Source organism: Cetorhinus maximus, chromosome 27 (genome assembly GCF_964194155.1).
Source record: "Cetorhinus maximus chromosome 27, sCetMax3.hap1.1, whole genome shotgun sequence".
NCBI lineage: Eukaryota > Metazoa > Chordata > Chondrichthyes > Lamniformes > Cetorhinidae > Cetorhinus > Cetorhinus maximus.
The window spans coordinates 24538969-24553541 of record NC_135905.1 but is presented as its reverse complement, the minus strand read 5'-3'; the positions used below and the strand labels follow the sequence as shown (position 1 = coordinate 24553541).

At 40.3% G+C, this 14573-nt stretch overlaps 1 protein-coding gene across 7 annotated transcripts in view; it reads right to left on the bottom strand.

The window, feature by feature from the left end:
- Nucleotides 1-5773: 5773 nt before the first annotated feature.
- The window catches only part of usp54a (ubiquitin specific peptidase 54a), a 136648-nt gene continuing 127848 nt past the window's right edge, over nt 5774-14573 (bottom strand). For 5 of the 7 annotated variants that reach the window (XM_078530888.1, XM_078530889.1, XM_078530887.1 and 2 more), the window contains 4 exons: nt 14003-14136; nt 11844-11987; nt 11458-11647; nt 5774-8500 (listed from right to left, as the gene is read on the bottom strand). In XM_078530888.1, coding sequence (XP_078387014.1) covers nt 7773-8500; nt 11458-11647; nt 11844-11987; nt 14003-14136 — 1196 coding nt within the window. In that variant the 3' untranslated portion in view covers nt 5774-7772. The remainder of the gene's footprint in view (nt 8501-11457; nt 11648-11843; nt 11988-14002; nt 14137-14573) is intronic. The other 2 variants (XM_078530891.1, XM_078530893.1) reach the window with 2 other exon arrangements.

Below are 14573 nucleotides of genomic sequence, written 5' to 3'. Positions count from 1 at the left end.
CCAATCCACAAATGGCCAGATTTATTAAATTCAACTTTACAATTTGCCACGGTGAAAAGGGTTTGCTTGATTCCTGGGTTGTTCATCCATACATTTTTCATTGTTCAGGTAGGAAGCTAATAATTTGTCCCAAAGTAAAATAGATGAAGGGAGAACTAGACAGAAGCATGCAGTAGTTCAGTTTACTCTTGAACTGATGGCAGTATGTAATAAATTCAAGCATATTTGAGAATATCTCTCAGAAGTTCAGCCCATTATAGGTACCAGAACCTGACATTTATTGTGCAGTATAATGCTACTGATCCAAGGATTTGCAGCATTTGATTTGGCTGCCGTCCATCTGACACAATGAAAGATATCTCCTCATGATTACAAAAGCAAGATACTGCGGCTGCTGGAAATCTAAAATGAAACCAGAAAATGCTGGAAATGCTCAGCAAATCAGGCAGCATCAGTGGAGAGAGAAACTGTTAAAGTTTCAAGTTGGTGACTGGCTCTATTGGTTTTAATTTCAATCTCACAGAAGCTTTATGATCTTAAATATTTGGTTGAAGGCAAACAATATGTTCTGGTGATAGAACAGCCAGGAACCTTAACTTTGTTTCTCTCCCCAAAGATGATTTCTGTTTCTATTTCTTCTATTAAATAGTTTTAAATTGGAAAACTTGGGTAAAGATCAGATAAATGACGGTGAAACGGAGGAGAATAGGAGTCACTAGAAAATAAATGAACAAGTGTGGATGACATTGGCTTGGGTTTTAAAAGCCTGTGATAGGTGAGATGAAGGGAATACTGAGGGAGGTATGAAGTTCCACAGTCTTGAGATTCTTCAAAGCAACAAGGGAGTAAGATTCACTGAAACTTGAGTATTAAGCAAAAATGGAAGTAAAAATGTTGCTGCTGTGACAGAGAATGTAAAGTGGGAGAAGGGTCCCATCAACAGGCACACACAGCCATGCCTGCTTTTAAAATTAGACCTGCTTACAATTTAGATGATCAATTGAAAATCAACCACCCTTACAAGAAGTAAGGATTTTGGCAAACCATATAACAGTGACCTTCATTTTTCTCAAAGGAACCAATAATTGTACAATGTAATTGTCCAAACTCCAAAGACAAAATTTCAGTTATTCTGTCATGACAAACCAGTGACTGATTATAAGAAACAGTAACTACTTTGTATTTTATTGGCAAGGCTAGTGGTTTAATTTCACTGAAATACAGATAAAATGACAATGCACATTCCTAAACACCAGTCAGTAGTTCCCACAAGAAGTTTGACTGATTCAATCACCTTGGTCAGTGTTGCAGACGCTGACCTAATAAATTGCACCCAGTCACAGGTGGAAAGAAGTGACAGTCATCGTGTGTTCTTCCTGCTTTTCCGAGCTGAGAAATCCTGATTAGAAACAGTCTACATACTCCCCATAAAATCTTGCACCATGGAATTACCATTCGGCCCATCGTGCCCATGCAGGATGCTTGAAAAGTTCACCGACATTTATATGATCCTCAGCAGAGGGACTTTTAAAAAGATATCCATTTCAGGAAACCTGTTAAGGGCTGGCTGTTCATTTCCATAGTGTGGAATAATGGCCAACAAATAGATCCTTAAATAACTGCACCGATCAAAGTCTGCCAACATTCAAAGTCCAATGTCATGGGGAGGGCAGTTCACAGATTCTACTGCCTGCTGAGAGCTCAGCTCAAGACATCAATGCCAAATCTAATGCCTGACTTGGCTGACCCATATGAAGATATGGGAGATGAAGGTCAGAGCCAGTTAAAACATTCTTTAAATAGAAAACCTTTTGAGGGAACAGGCGGAGGGGAACCCTGATGAAAGAAATGTCTCAAGGGATCTGTAGCTTTGAAGGAAATCTTGACTCTTTAGTGATAAGATGCACAGCAGTGGAGGATTTAAGAACAAACTGAGAACTTCTTGAAAATGAATTGGGCAGCGTACGTCTACTCACCCAATGTGGTTAATGTAAAGCTGTGTAGTTTATGAAATTGAACTTCACCAGGATGTAGCAAATCCTAGATAGAAATCCACATTCTCACCAATATAGCAATAATTCTTTGGAAAGTTTGAACTGACTCTTGTACAAGGCAAATGTTCTGTTACGGTGTTAGCACCTACTGATATTCTTAGGACACATGGCTGAGTCGGACCAGCATCCAATGCTTTGCTCAGCCTCAACTTTACTGAACAGGAGTTGAAATTGAAAATGGAATTGACAAGGTGATTCTGATAAAGAAAATGCTGGAACCAATAGTGAGAGATTGCTTCTTATGACCAGAACTAATGCCACATTCCAGGGTGAAGCTCAGACACAGCACAGGATTGGGGAAGAGGAGAGGTAAGGGGAAAAAAGATCATTTACTTTTCTGCAAGCAAATTTCATAAATGAACAACTTTTGATTAGAGGAAATAGGAGGAACTGTTTTCACTGGTATCCAGAGCCATAGATTTATGATAATTGGCAAAAGAACCAGAGACGACTTGAGGTTGCATAGTCGATGCACTGGGTTATCACAGGATTGTTATAGCACAAAGAAGGCCATTCAGCCCATTACTGCAGGAGTTCCTCAGGGTAATGTCCCAGGTCCAACCATCTTCAGCTGCTTCATCAATGGCCTTCCTTCCATCATAAGGTCAGAAGTGGGGATGTTCGCTGATGATTGCACAATGTTCAGCACCATTCGTGACTCCTCAAATACTGAAGCAGTCCATGTCCAAATGCAGCAAGACCTGGACTATATCCAGACTTGGGCTGACAAGTGGCAAGTAACATTTGTGCCACACAAGTGCCAGGCAATGACCATTTCCAACAAGAGAGAATCTAACCATCACCCTTAAGATTCAACGGCATTCCCATTGCTGAACGCCCCACTATCAACATCCTGGGTGTTACCATTGACCAGAAAACTGAACTGGACTAGTCATATAAATACTGTAGCTACAAGAGCAGATCAGAGGCTAGGAACCCTGCCGCAAGTAACTCACCTCCTGATTCCCCAAAGCCTGTCCACCATCTACAAGGCACAGCTCAGGAGTGTGAAGGATACGCCCCACTTGCCTGGATGAGTGCAGCTCCAACAACACTCAAGAAGCTTGACACCATCCAGAACAAAGCAGCCTGCTGAATGGCACTCCATCCACAAACATTCACTCCCTCCACCACCGACGCACAGTGGCAGCAGTGTGTACTATCTACAAGATGCACTGCAGGAATTCACCAAGGCCCCTTAGACAGCACAATCCAAACCCACAACCACTACCATCTAGAAGGACAAGGGTAGCAGACACATGGGAACACCACCACCTTCAAGTTCCCCTCCAAGTCACTCACCATCCTGACTTGGAAACATGTCCCCATTCCTTCACTGTCGCTCAGTCAAAATCCTGGAACTCCCTCCCTGATAGCACTGTGGGTGTACCTACAGCACATGGGCTGCAGCGGTTCAAGAAGGCAGCACACCACCACCTTCTCAAGGGCAATTAGGGATGGGCAACAAATGTGGGCCTAGTCAGCATCGCCCACACCCCATGAATGAATAAAAATGTCTGCAGTGGCTCTCGGAATGAGCAATTCGCCTAGTGCCATTTCCTTGTCTTCTCCCCCATAACCCTGCATATTCTTTCTTTTCAGATAACAATCTAATTACCTTCTGAATGCCTCAATTGAACCTGCCTCCACCACACTCTCAGGCAGTGCATTCCATACCCCAACCACTTGCTGCGTGAAAAAGTTTTTCCTCATGTCGCCTTTGCTTCTTTTGACAATTACTTTAAATCTGTGCCCTCTCATTCTTGATCCTTTCACGAGTGGAAGCAGTTTCTCCCTATTTACTCTGTCCGGACCCCTCATGATTTTGAATACGTCTGTCAAATGTCCTCTCTTCTCTTCTCCAAGGAAAACAGTTCCTGCTTCTCTAACTGAAGTTCCTCATTCCTGGAACCATTCTCATGATTCTTTCCCGCACACTCTCCAATTCTTTCACATCTTTCCTAAAGTATGGTTCCCTAGAACTAGACACAATACTCCAGCTGAGGCTGAATTAGTGTCTTACACAAGTTCAACATAACCTCCTTGCTCTTGTACTCGATGCCCTATTGACATCACAATTGTAATGTAGGGAAACAGACTGACACAGTAAAGTCTCACAAACAGCAAAGAGACTGTTTTAATTTGTTTTAGTGGTATTGGTTGAGGGATGAATGCTGACCGTGACAGTGTGGAGTACTCTCCTGCTCTTCTTCAAAAATAGTGCCATGGGATCTTTTACATCCACCTGAGGGAGCAGACAGGGCCTCAGTTTAGTGTCTCATCTGAAAGATGGCATCTCTGTCAGTGCAGCACTAATGTGTCAGCCAGTCTTTGTGGTGGAACTTTTTAACTCTGAGGTAAGTATTACCACTGAATCTCAGCTGACATCTTAAAACATCATGTGGCTGCTCATTCCACCTATGGCTTTACTTTTCCTCAGTGTCTTATTTATAAACAGATATTAAATGCAGTTTATGAGGTCAAAGTTTGTGGAAAAATGGTCCATTGGCATTTACAATTTTGATAGCCCAGTAAACAGATCATAAAGGTAGAGAGCAAGTCATTAAACTCTTTATTAGTTATGTGCCACTTTCATTGCTCTAATGGTTGCTACAGTATGCCATTGCCTCCCAAAGGAGGCTGGGGTGGGGAAGGGAGGAAGTTGTGCCAAATATCAATCAACTAAACACAAGTTCAGGTGCTAATTTGGTTTTTCTGCTCAAGCACAAATTGGAATTTTTTGTAATTTCTTCCTAATCACCTGGATCCAGCAGTATATGGCTCAATTACCAGCCTCGCTAAAACTTCTTGCAGATTAGTTATTAGGAAGTACACTTGCGTTCCAAATCACCCCACCCAACACACTGGAGTATTCTGATTACAACTGTGATGAGCAATTTTAGAACTTTGACCTGCGGCTCAAACATTGAAAGAAAAGAGGAGCACTGCATTGTGCTACTCACATTTATGTTTTTTTAAGAATATAACAAAAGTAAATTTATCTCAACTGGCTGTGCAAATGATTTAAAAATGCATAGAACTGACTGTGGAAATTGATTATAGGTAAAATTTACTTTGATTATTATAATATGCTCATTTGCAACCTTTGTAATTTTTCCTCCTGAGTTCTGATTCAAATTTTAGCCCCTGTATCATTAGGGACCAATCCTTTGGCTTTCCAAATAATCTAGGCTGACATTTCAGTATAAAACGGACGGAGCATCGCCTTGTCAGAGATGCTGTCTTTCTGCGAAGATTTGAACCAAGGCAGTGTCTAGTGCTCTAAATACTTAGAAAACATCCCATCACACTAAACAACGAACAGGAGAGTTCTCCCAGTGTCCAGGTTAACAATCAGACCTCAACCAACACCATCAAGAAGAAATTAACTTGACATTTATACTTATACTGTTTGTGGAACCTTGCTGAGAAAATTGGTCGTCATGTTGCCCTGCAGAACAGCAGTGCCTAACATCAAAAGTAATTAATTAGCTGTGAAGAACCTTTGGATGACATGAAGGGTGCTTTACAAATGCAAGACCTTTCTTTACTTTATCATCTGTGTGGTTCAGTTACTCAGCAAATAAACCTCCACAGATAGCGAAGGAACAAACCAGTGTAGCAATTCCTATTGCCTCAATTTACTGAGTGAAGAAAAAAAGATGTTTTCATCTTAAACCTTTTACTCATCATCAGGTTTAAAACGACGACAGGCCCAATTATTAGCACATTTGGATACTTTATTGCAAAAATATGAGTCGCATTTTCTAGCACTGCAATTAAATACCAATAGGTACAGAAATTTTCGAATTCACATTTCATTGGCTGTAAAAGCTGTACACATTTTAACAGTAATACATTAGCAAGAATATCAAGCTTTTACTAAGCAGACAAGTATGAAATTACAGTAAAAATCTGTAAACAGTTTTCTACAATAAAATCTCTTAATCCCACAGCTGTACACCTATAATTTATCATTGGGAGTTCTTATAGGATATACACAAGGGTGTGAATGGCCCGGTACTCACTGCAGGAAAGTACCTCTCAATACCCGTTCACCAGCGGCATGATCAACATCATGAATCTGCAGACATTACAACAGCATTTACTGGTGACATTTCACATGGATCTTCAGCAGTTCTGGATACTGGCAAGTCACTACAAACTTTACAGGCTGCCACAAATAAAAATCAGAATCATACACATTATAAAAATAACAGATGAGTAGAAGGAAATTAAAGGCAATCAGAGTCAGAGCTCATGTGGGCCCGCAACTGGAGCTTTACTCTGATGGATGAAGTCCTCTAAATATGACTGTCTTGCTGCCTTGTAACATCCTTCCAACTATCCAATTTTCATACATCAAAACTAATTTTTCCCAATTTCTCACACCACCGCACTCATGCCCAGTGACCAGGTACACACATACTTCTTCAGAATTAAATTTTAACCTGCATCCTTCATTTTATTTTTTTACAGCAGCTTCTCATCTCTGGTGGCCCTCAGTGAAACAGTACCTATGTGCTGTCTCTCACATCAGACCTACAATCAAGTAGAATTTCAATTATATACATATATATGGGACAGTGAACACACTATCAAGGTGTCTTTCATGTGGGCAGTCGTAACAGATACATTTTAGCTCCTTCATGTGTGATATAGAAAAAACAATTTGTTCACAGATGGTAAGTACAAGCACTACCTCAGGCTGCAACCAAATTAGAACTACAATTGAATTAAACCTACACTGTAAGGTGAATTATTTTGTCTATTGTTCATCTTTAAACCCCTTTCAGCCCAAGAATTGACAAAACAAAGTTGCTGCAAGTGAGTTGCTGCAGGTGAAGCTAACAATAATTTCCCATGCAGACACTTCACTTCATTGAAATAATTAATAGGGTTCAGCGGCAGAACAGCCAAAACACGACTTACAGAAGCTTAATGGATCTATGCAATTCCTCTCCCCACTCTTTTAGTGGAACTTGATTATATTAAATGGTGAACACCTTTACTAAAATAGCAGAGAGAGCAATTTCAGTGGAACATAAGCTGGGATCCTGCTGCATAAGTTTAAGGTCACCTTTAACAACTTTTGAGATGTTGGAACCACCGAGTTTTAAACAGAATTTGAGGTATTGATTAAAATACAATGTTAGAGTGGCCTGCTGGTATTTATTCTCATACATAACATTTAACTTGATAGAATTGGAATGAGTTAAATGGATTATTAAATTGTCTTCCCTACAATTACATCCGAAAATACCTGTTGCAACTTGACATGTAAACCACAAGTGGTATTCAGATCATTATACTGCAGTGCAGAACACTGCACATTTTATATCAGTGTAAAGATCCAAATTAATAGTGTGGCTAGGACTGTGATACAGCAAAAATCAATTCTGCATATCCACAGGAGAGCAGTGCAGTTATTACATCCAGCATCAGAACTTTAAACACAATTCCTAACTAGTAACTGAAAAGAAATGTCAGGTTTTATAACTTAAATACATTCAATCTTTAGCCATCATCATTTTTCATTTATACTAACCCATAAATGAACACTTTTAATTTTCAACATCACAGTTGCTAAGTGATCAGTGTTACAGTGTTAACCTCAGGTTAGTGGCAGTACCAGTGTTTAGTATAAGCATGAGCCTACTTTAAGATAAATGCTTCTGAGACGATCATTGGTTTTGGCTGACCTTGATCACAAAGGGGTCAGTGTTGTGGCTTAAACCGTGCCATGTACGCAGTACAGTTCTTGCAATAGACCATGGCTGCATCGATAAACACCTGCTGGCATAGAGCACACTGACGCCGCCTGGTGCCTGACTGTGGAGTGGTCTGTTCGGTCATTGGCCGCCCGATATATACACCAGTACCGCTGGTCCTTGAACTAGTATGAGGGACCAAATGCTTCCTCTCACTAGGCTGAGGATGAGTATAAATTGTCTTCCTCCAATCCTCATCTGGAGGAACGTCAAGACGGACTGGACCTGGAGTGTTGGAGTGTGAAGACTTGTAAGGGGATTTTTGAAGATTTAAGGTATTTGCCACGTTGTTTTTTGGAAAAGTGTTTTGGCCAGCGCCGTGCACAGGTCTGTAATGCACAGCAAAATGGTCAGAGTGACCATAACTATTGCGTACCTCAGTCCTAGTCTGGTGAGGGGGCCTGCTCAACCCTGTTATGCTGGATGGATCTCTGCAAAGTTGCTCAACTTTTCTTTTGTCTGGCAGAACAGTTTGGTTGCTGTGAGTCAATCTCTGCTTGAATGCATTCTTATTCTCAACATGCATCTGGTCTTTTCTGATGGGTCTCTGTCCTTTGGTCCAACTCTTCTGAAAGCGTGGCAGTGTTCCATAATTTACTGCAACACTCTGGTAGTTCTCATGGTTGAGAGCTTCACCCCGGTCAAACACAGCCAGAAATTTTTCGATGTTCTTGTCTGCTTTCACAAGAAATAGAGTAAGTTAAGTTCGTAAAATTACTGGGAATTTTGATTAGGGACAAAACTGCATTAACTACACATTCAAAAATCCAGGACAAGAACTTTCATATAGATTCCCAGTCATCCACTGTAATTTTGGTAGAAAGCTTGGAGAAATGGCTGACCCAAATGATCTTCTGCCAAAGTTCTGGCAGAACATAAGAATCCTCACAGAAATTCCAACCGTAGTCTGCATTTTGTACACATACATTTATTTTCAAGTCATGAAACATATTTTTATCAAGACACCATTTTCCCCACAAGTTGTTTCTCTGAATTAGTGCAAATCATTGTCTTTTTATGCATCTTATCAGAGATTTACCACCAATTCCTCGCTGAATCTGGCTTAAAGTCTTCAGTACAGAGCTGCCTGATACTGTAGTGTTAGGTGTCCGTTACTGTCTTAGATATGAGCACAACATTTTGCCTGCATTTATCAAATTTGCAGATGTTAGATCAATTAAACACAAGACACTGTTCAAGTCCTTCACTTTCACAAATTGCCTTTTAAATGACATCAATGGCCCTGCAGATCAGCAACATTCATTACTCATCTTCAGCATTGAAAGAGACTTTTTGGCCCATTACACCAACACTGGCTCTCAGAAAGAGCTGCCCACTTAGCTACAGTCTCTCGCCCTTTCTCTGTATCCTTTCAAATTTATCATTTTCAAACATTCATTCACTTCCATTTGACAAATCATGATTAATCCTGTTTCCACCAGTGTTTCAAGTGCAGCATTTCATGTTCTGACAAACCTGCACTTAAAAACACTTCTCCTAACCCCACCGCCTGACCTCGATCTTTTAATTATCATAAGTCAGCACTTCTAGTTACTGGCTCAATGAACACTGGAAATATTTTTCTCTTATTTATTTATTCATTCATTCTCGTAACATTGAACAACTTAATTAGATCTCCTCATTTTCTCTGTTGTAGTGAAGGGAGCCCTAGTTTCTTTCATCTTAACCCATATTTAAAGTTTCTCATCGCTGGCCCCATCTTAGTGAATCTCTCTCTATATAGCCTCGACATCCTTTTTAAAGTATTTTAAAATTTGTTTTACAAGATCCCAATGGTAGCAATTTCAGAGTACAAAAGAATACAAGAGATAGGAGGAGGAGTAGACTAAACTGCCTGTCTAGCCTGCTCCGCTATTCAATATGATCATGGCTTATCTTGGTTTTCAATTCCACTTTCCCTCCCATTCCCCATATCCCTGGATTCCCTGAGAGACCAAAATTCTGCTATTCTCAGCCTTAAATGTATTCTCAGGAGTAGAGAATTCCAAAGATTCACAACCCTTGGAATGAACTAATTTCTCCTCTTCTCAGTCCTAAACAATCAGCCCCTTATTTTGAGGCCATGCCCATGCTTTAGATTCTCCAGCCAGCAGAAATAATCTTCCAGTGTCTAGCCTGTCAGGTCCCTTTGAAATCTGGTATGTTTTAATGATATCACCTCTCATTCTTCTAGACTCAAAAGAATATGGACCCAATTTACTGAGCCTCTCATCATAGGACAACCCTCTCATCCCAGGGACCAATCCTGTGAATCTTCATTACACTGCCTCTAATGCAAGTGCATCCTTCCTCAAACATGGAGACCAAAACTGCACACAGTACTCCACGTGTGGTCTCACCAAAGCCCTGCATAATTGTAGCAAGACTTACTTATTCTTGTACTCCAATTCCTTTTCAAGTGGACATAAACAATTCTAATCAACTCCTGTATTCTATAACATTGCATCCAGTTACAATGCATCAGATTTAACACGTTGCAAACCTGTGATCTTTTGTTCTCGGTTATTCAATAATTTTATATCTATATGCAGCTTTTGTTTGTCTGAACTGTTTTGATTAATTGAATGTTGATTCAGGGAAATTTTGTACATGTGGGATGACAACTGGCTAAATATTATAATGTTTTACTGTAATGCTAAGGTACCCCAGCCCCGACAAACGGGAGACATTTCAATTTCTTCCGACAAATGGAAGCTGAGATCAGAAAATGTGAGGAATGGAGCTCGAAGCTGGGTCTGTTCATCCCCTCAAAAAAGAGCCTTACTTTTCTGTGAATTTTAGTTAGCGATTGCTGCTTTGAGGTTTGGATGCTCTGATGTATCGACTAGAGCGTGTGTCATATACAGCTGCCAACAGTTGCTGAAGGCGGCAGGGCGAAGGGTGTTAGTGGAGAAGAAGAACAGCTGAAAGTATGGGTAACATGACAACAAAGCTAACCTGGCTGAAGGGATTGGTGGGTGTAGGGACAGGAGGAGTGGTAGGTGGTATAGGAGTGGGGACAGTAAGGGGGGAAGGGGAAGGCGTAGGAGATGTGGAATGGGGGAGAAGGACAGCACAGAATGAAGAGGTGAGATGGAAGATGTGATGACGGTGATTGAGAAGGGTGAAAGGATAGGATGGAGATGATTGAAAAGGATGGGATGACATAGAATGGGGATGGGGATGGGGATTTAAAGAAGTACTTTTGCAATAAAGACACTAACTTCACTACAAATATTTTGCAGGTCTCTGCTAGTATTACTCTAGTATAAAAACTGCAAATGCCATGAACCTATCAGAAATTATAGTGTATTAATGTTTTTCAAATTACTGCCATTTGCTGAATATGGATAATTATAAAGCCTTGGTGCTTGGTGGAATCAATGTTATCCTGTGCACATATTGCCAGTAAACAACAAAAAATAGTCTTATATTGTAAAATACAATCGCTTTGCAAGGTCACTCTGCCAGCAACTTCATTACCATGTTGCTAATTTCATGTTTGAAGAGCAGCTCAGATAACAATACAACATGGAAGGGAAATGGCCAGACAAGGACAGACAGTCCTGCAACGTTACACACTATGGATAAGTGCACACAAAAGGAGATACAAGTAGAGAAGCCAAGATTACCTGATGCTCTGTTTGCCTCACCAGCCTTGCTTGGCCACAATGGATCAGACGAAAGGTGCTGTGATAGGTTGGGGTGGTGCTGAGGGAAAGAGGTTAACACATGAGGATCATGGGAAGGAGCTTGGAATGTGGGCAAGGAAGAGGAACTGACCGATCTTTTCCGAGGCTCCACGTGTTTTCTTGTTGTTTCCTTGCAACATAAACGGACATAACTGTTATATGCAGAGACTTTCCGTAAAGAAAATAAAATTGCCTCAAATTTATTCCCCTAAACCTCTTCTACAATGTCATGCAACTCACTAAGGGTTCATTAAGATGCTAACACTCGTGCACAAAACATGTTCTCGCATTTACAGGTCCAAAATTGCTGCAGGAAGTTTACTTACAACACTGTGAGAAGTACCCACAGGATTATCTTTGTTAGCAAGAATGGTTCCACTCAGGCTGCGAGCAATACGACGGAAATTCTCTGCACTGTAATCATCGTTTTCCTCATTTTCTCTTGGACCAAATTCATTGAATTGCATCTTCTAAGGTTAGAAGATAAAAATAAATGAGATCGATTTAACACTAATAGCCAGGAGTGGAAGTTATACACCAATGCAAAATATATGCCCTTTCAAATTCAGGAGCTAAGAATAAATCTAGCAAAAGCTAAAGAATGGAGATTTTGCTAGAAATTCTGTCATTTATATTGGTCATGAATGAATTTAACAGTAAACTTCACTAAATATGGCAGAACTTACACTGAAAGGAAGCATCCAAATCGTGGACAATTGGAGAACAGTTCAAAAGGTTACGTCTTGGGAAAAGTTTGAATTACAGCTGGATCATGTATTAACTAATTTGATTGCTTTATGCATGTTGTAGGCCTGAGGCCTGCAATCGTTACTTTCTGCAATTTTATATTTTTGCATTTTATTGCTGTTTTGCTCTTGATTTTAAGAGAACCTGTATTAAGCCTGTATTGAATTTAAAAGTTAGTTTTAAATCAAGGTCTACAAATTAAGTGTGATTGTACTTTAAGTTAAATAATTAATCAATAGTAATCAGTAGTGATATTATTAACTGTGGACTTATTTTTTCCCCAAGGCTTTGTTGTTATACTGATCAGGCCATGTTCACAGCTGCTGTTTTGTCCAAACTACTGTTTTTCCTTTTTGTGCTAGATATGCCAAAATAAAAGTTGCTTTCTATTTGTTTAACAGGAATCAATTCTTCTTTGCATTCGATGCTCCTTGAACTCCAAGCCAGGGCAGTGGATAACCTTGCACATGGGGTGGTCAACTATGGAGTTTGATTGATAGACAGTATAACTTGATTGATGGCAGGTGAGAAACACCATCAAAGAGATGTGTAAACAGCCCGAATATTGCGAAATCTGCAAACCTTGCAGTGCCTATGGGGAATTTGATAAGGACTCATGATTGCCAGACTTATGTTTTAAGAAAGTCTTGAGGGAAGCCTTGGAAGACTGGAATGGAGCCAGAAATTGAGCTTACAGGGGCACAGCATCCAGCATTTAGGGCTGCAGCGGGAGTGGAATAGTCAACCACCGAAGGCTACAGAGGAAGGGGCATTGATGGAGTGACTGGCCGGAGAGTCCATCCCCTGCAAGGTTCTTCGTTGACCTAGTGATGTAAGAACCAAGGGAAATTGTAACATTTTAGGGAACAGTCCAATTTGGGATTGTTTTACCATTTTGGGGCACTGTCTTGAACTGCCCAATTTCAGGTTACCATTTATGCTACAATAAAGTTGTCTTTCTTCCTTTCTCTTTAATGAAGTTACCATTTGTTTTCATGCATTATTTGCTACGTGTCACTCATTCCTGTTCCAAGTACAGTTCTGAGCCGAAATGAGACTCCACAAGGGACTCAATGTAATCCCTGGTGGCATATAATGCAATAGAATAGCAAGCTCTTAACCTTGATTCACCTAGTCAATAATTATAACTGGTTCTTCACCGGCCTTTAGATGGATTCTTCATGCTGATGCAGTGCTTCATTTCTGCAGGTTCGTGATAAGGAGACTGTGCTGCCCACTAAAGCACTGTTTGTATTGCCCAATCGAGCAAGAGCTAACCATAGCTTTCCCAATGGTTAGGTAGTTCCAGCTGCTTCCATGTTGATGCTAAGTCACCACACCCACTGAAATAATGCAGTGACTCTGTGGTTGGGGAGAATAATGGTTCTTCCTCATCAGCAACATTGAGGAAACTCAAACTTTTATTTAAAAACAAGGTTTTTTAAAAAATTGTTAATAGTGGACGACTGTGAATTAAATGGACTCCACAGAACTTGCCTTTTGCTTTAACTTCAATTTGGGAGTGTACCCCTTCCCCCAATTCACCATGATGGTGTTTCCAAACTCCAAACCACCTGATAGCCTGAGAGAAACTGTCAATTCAATGTAAATTAGTCCACGATAGGCAATTTCATACTTTATTATGAATAAGGGTAGGAAAGACAATTTCTATTTACTTCTGAATAAAATTTGTAAAGAAAACGGACAGTGAGTATTTTTCCTAGTAAGTTTTCAGTACCTTGCTACTGACTGGTATGGGTGCTCCATAGGGTAATGCTGCATAAGCATTGCGCTCAATCTCTGCAGTTGGAGTCTTTGATCGACCTCTTCCGGGCAAAGAGGAGTGTTTTCTTGTAACTGTATGTGCAGAAACTAGAGGAAGTACAAAAATCAGGGAGACATTAACACATTAAAAGAGCTCATTAAATAGCTAGTTATTAATCAGGTTAGCTGTCTTTAATTAGCCCAGTCTTCAAAGGGTGGCACTTGTCTATTATTCTTTATTCCTGAACTATGGAATTCCTAAAGATTGCCTGAGAAGCAAGAGGTTCATCAAGGCCCTAGTAATTCTATGTAAACCTCAGTAAAAATTCATTATACAGTTTTTAGAAAAGGTTTTGGAAATTTCTGTTTGGTGCCTGGTTATATCTGATCACAGTGATGCTCTGGTGGTCTTGTTCTTCAGTACAGTCCAGAGCAGGCTTGTCCAACAGGCAACCTGCGGGCCAAATTCTGGCCTGCCACGCCTGTGCATGCAACTCACTAAGCATTGTCCAAGATACAAGGTAGAACAGCTAAGTAGATTTGAA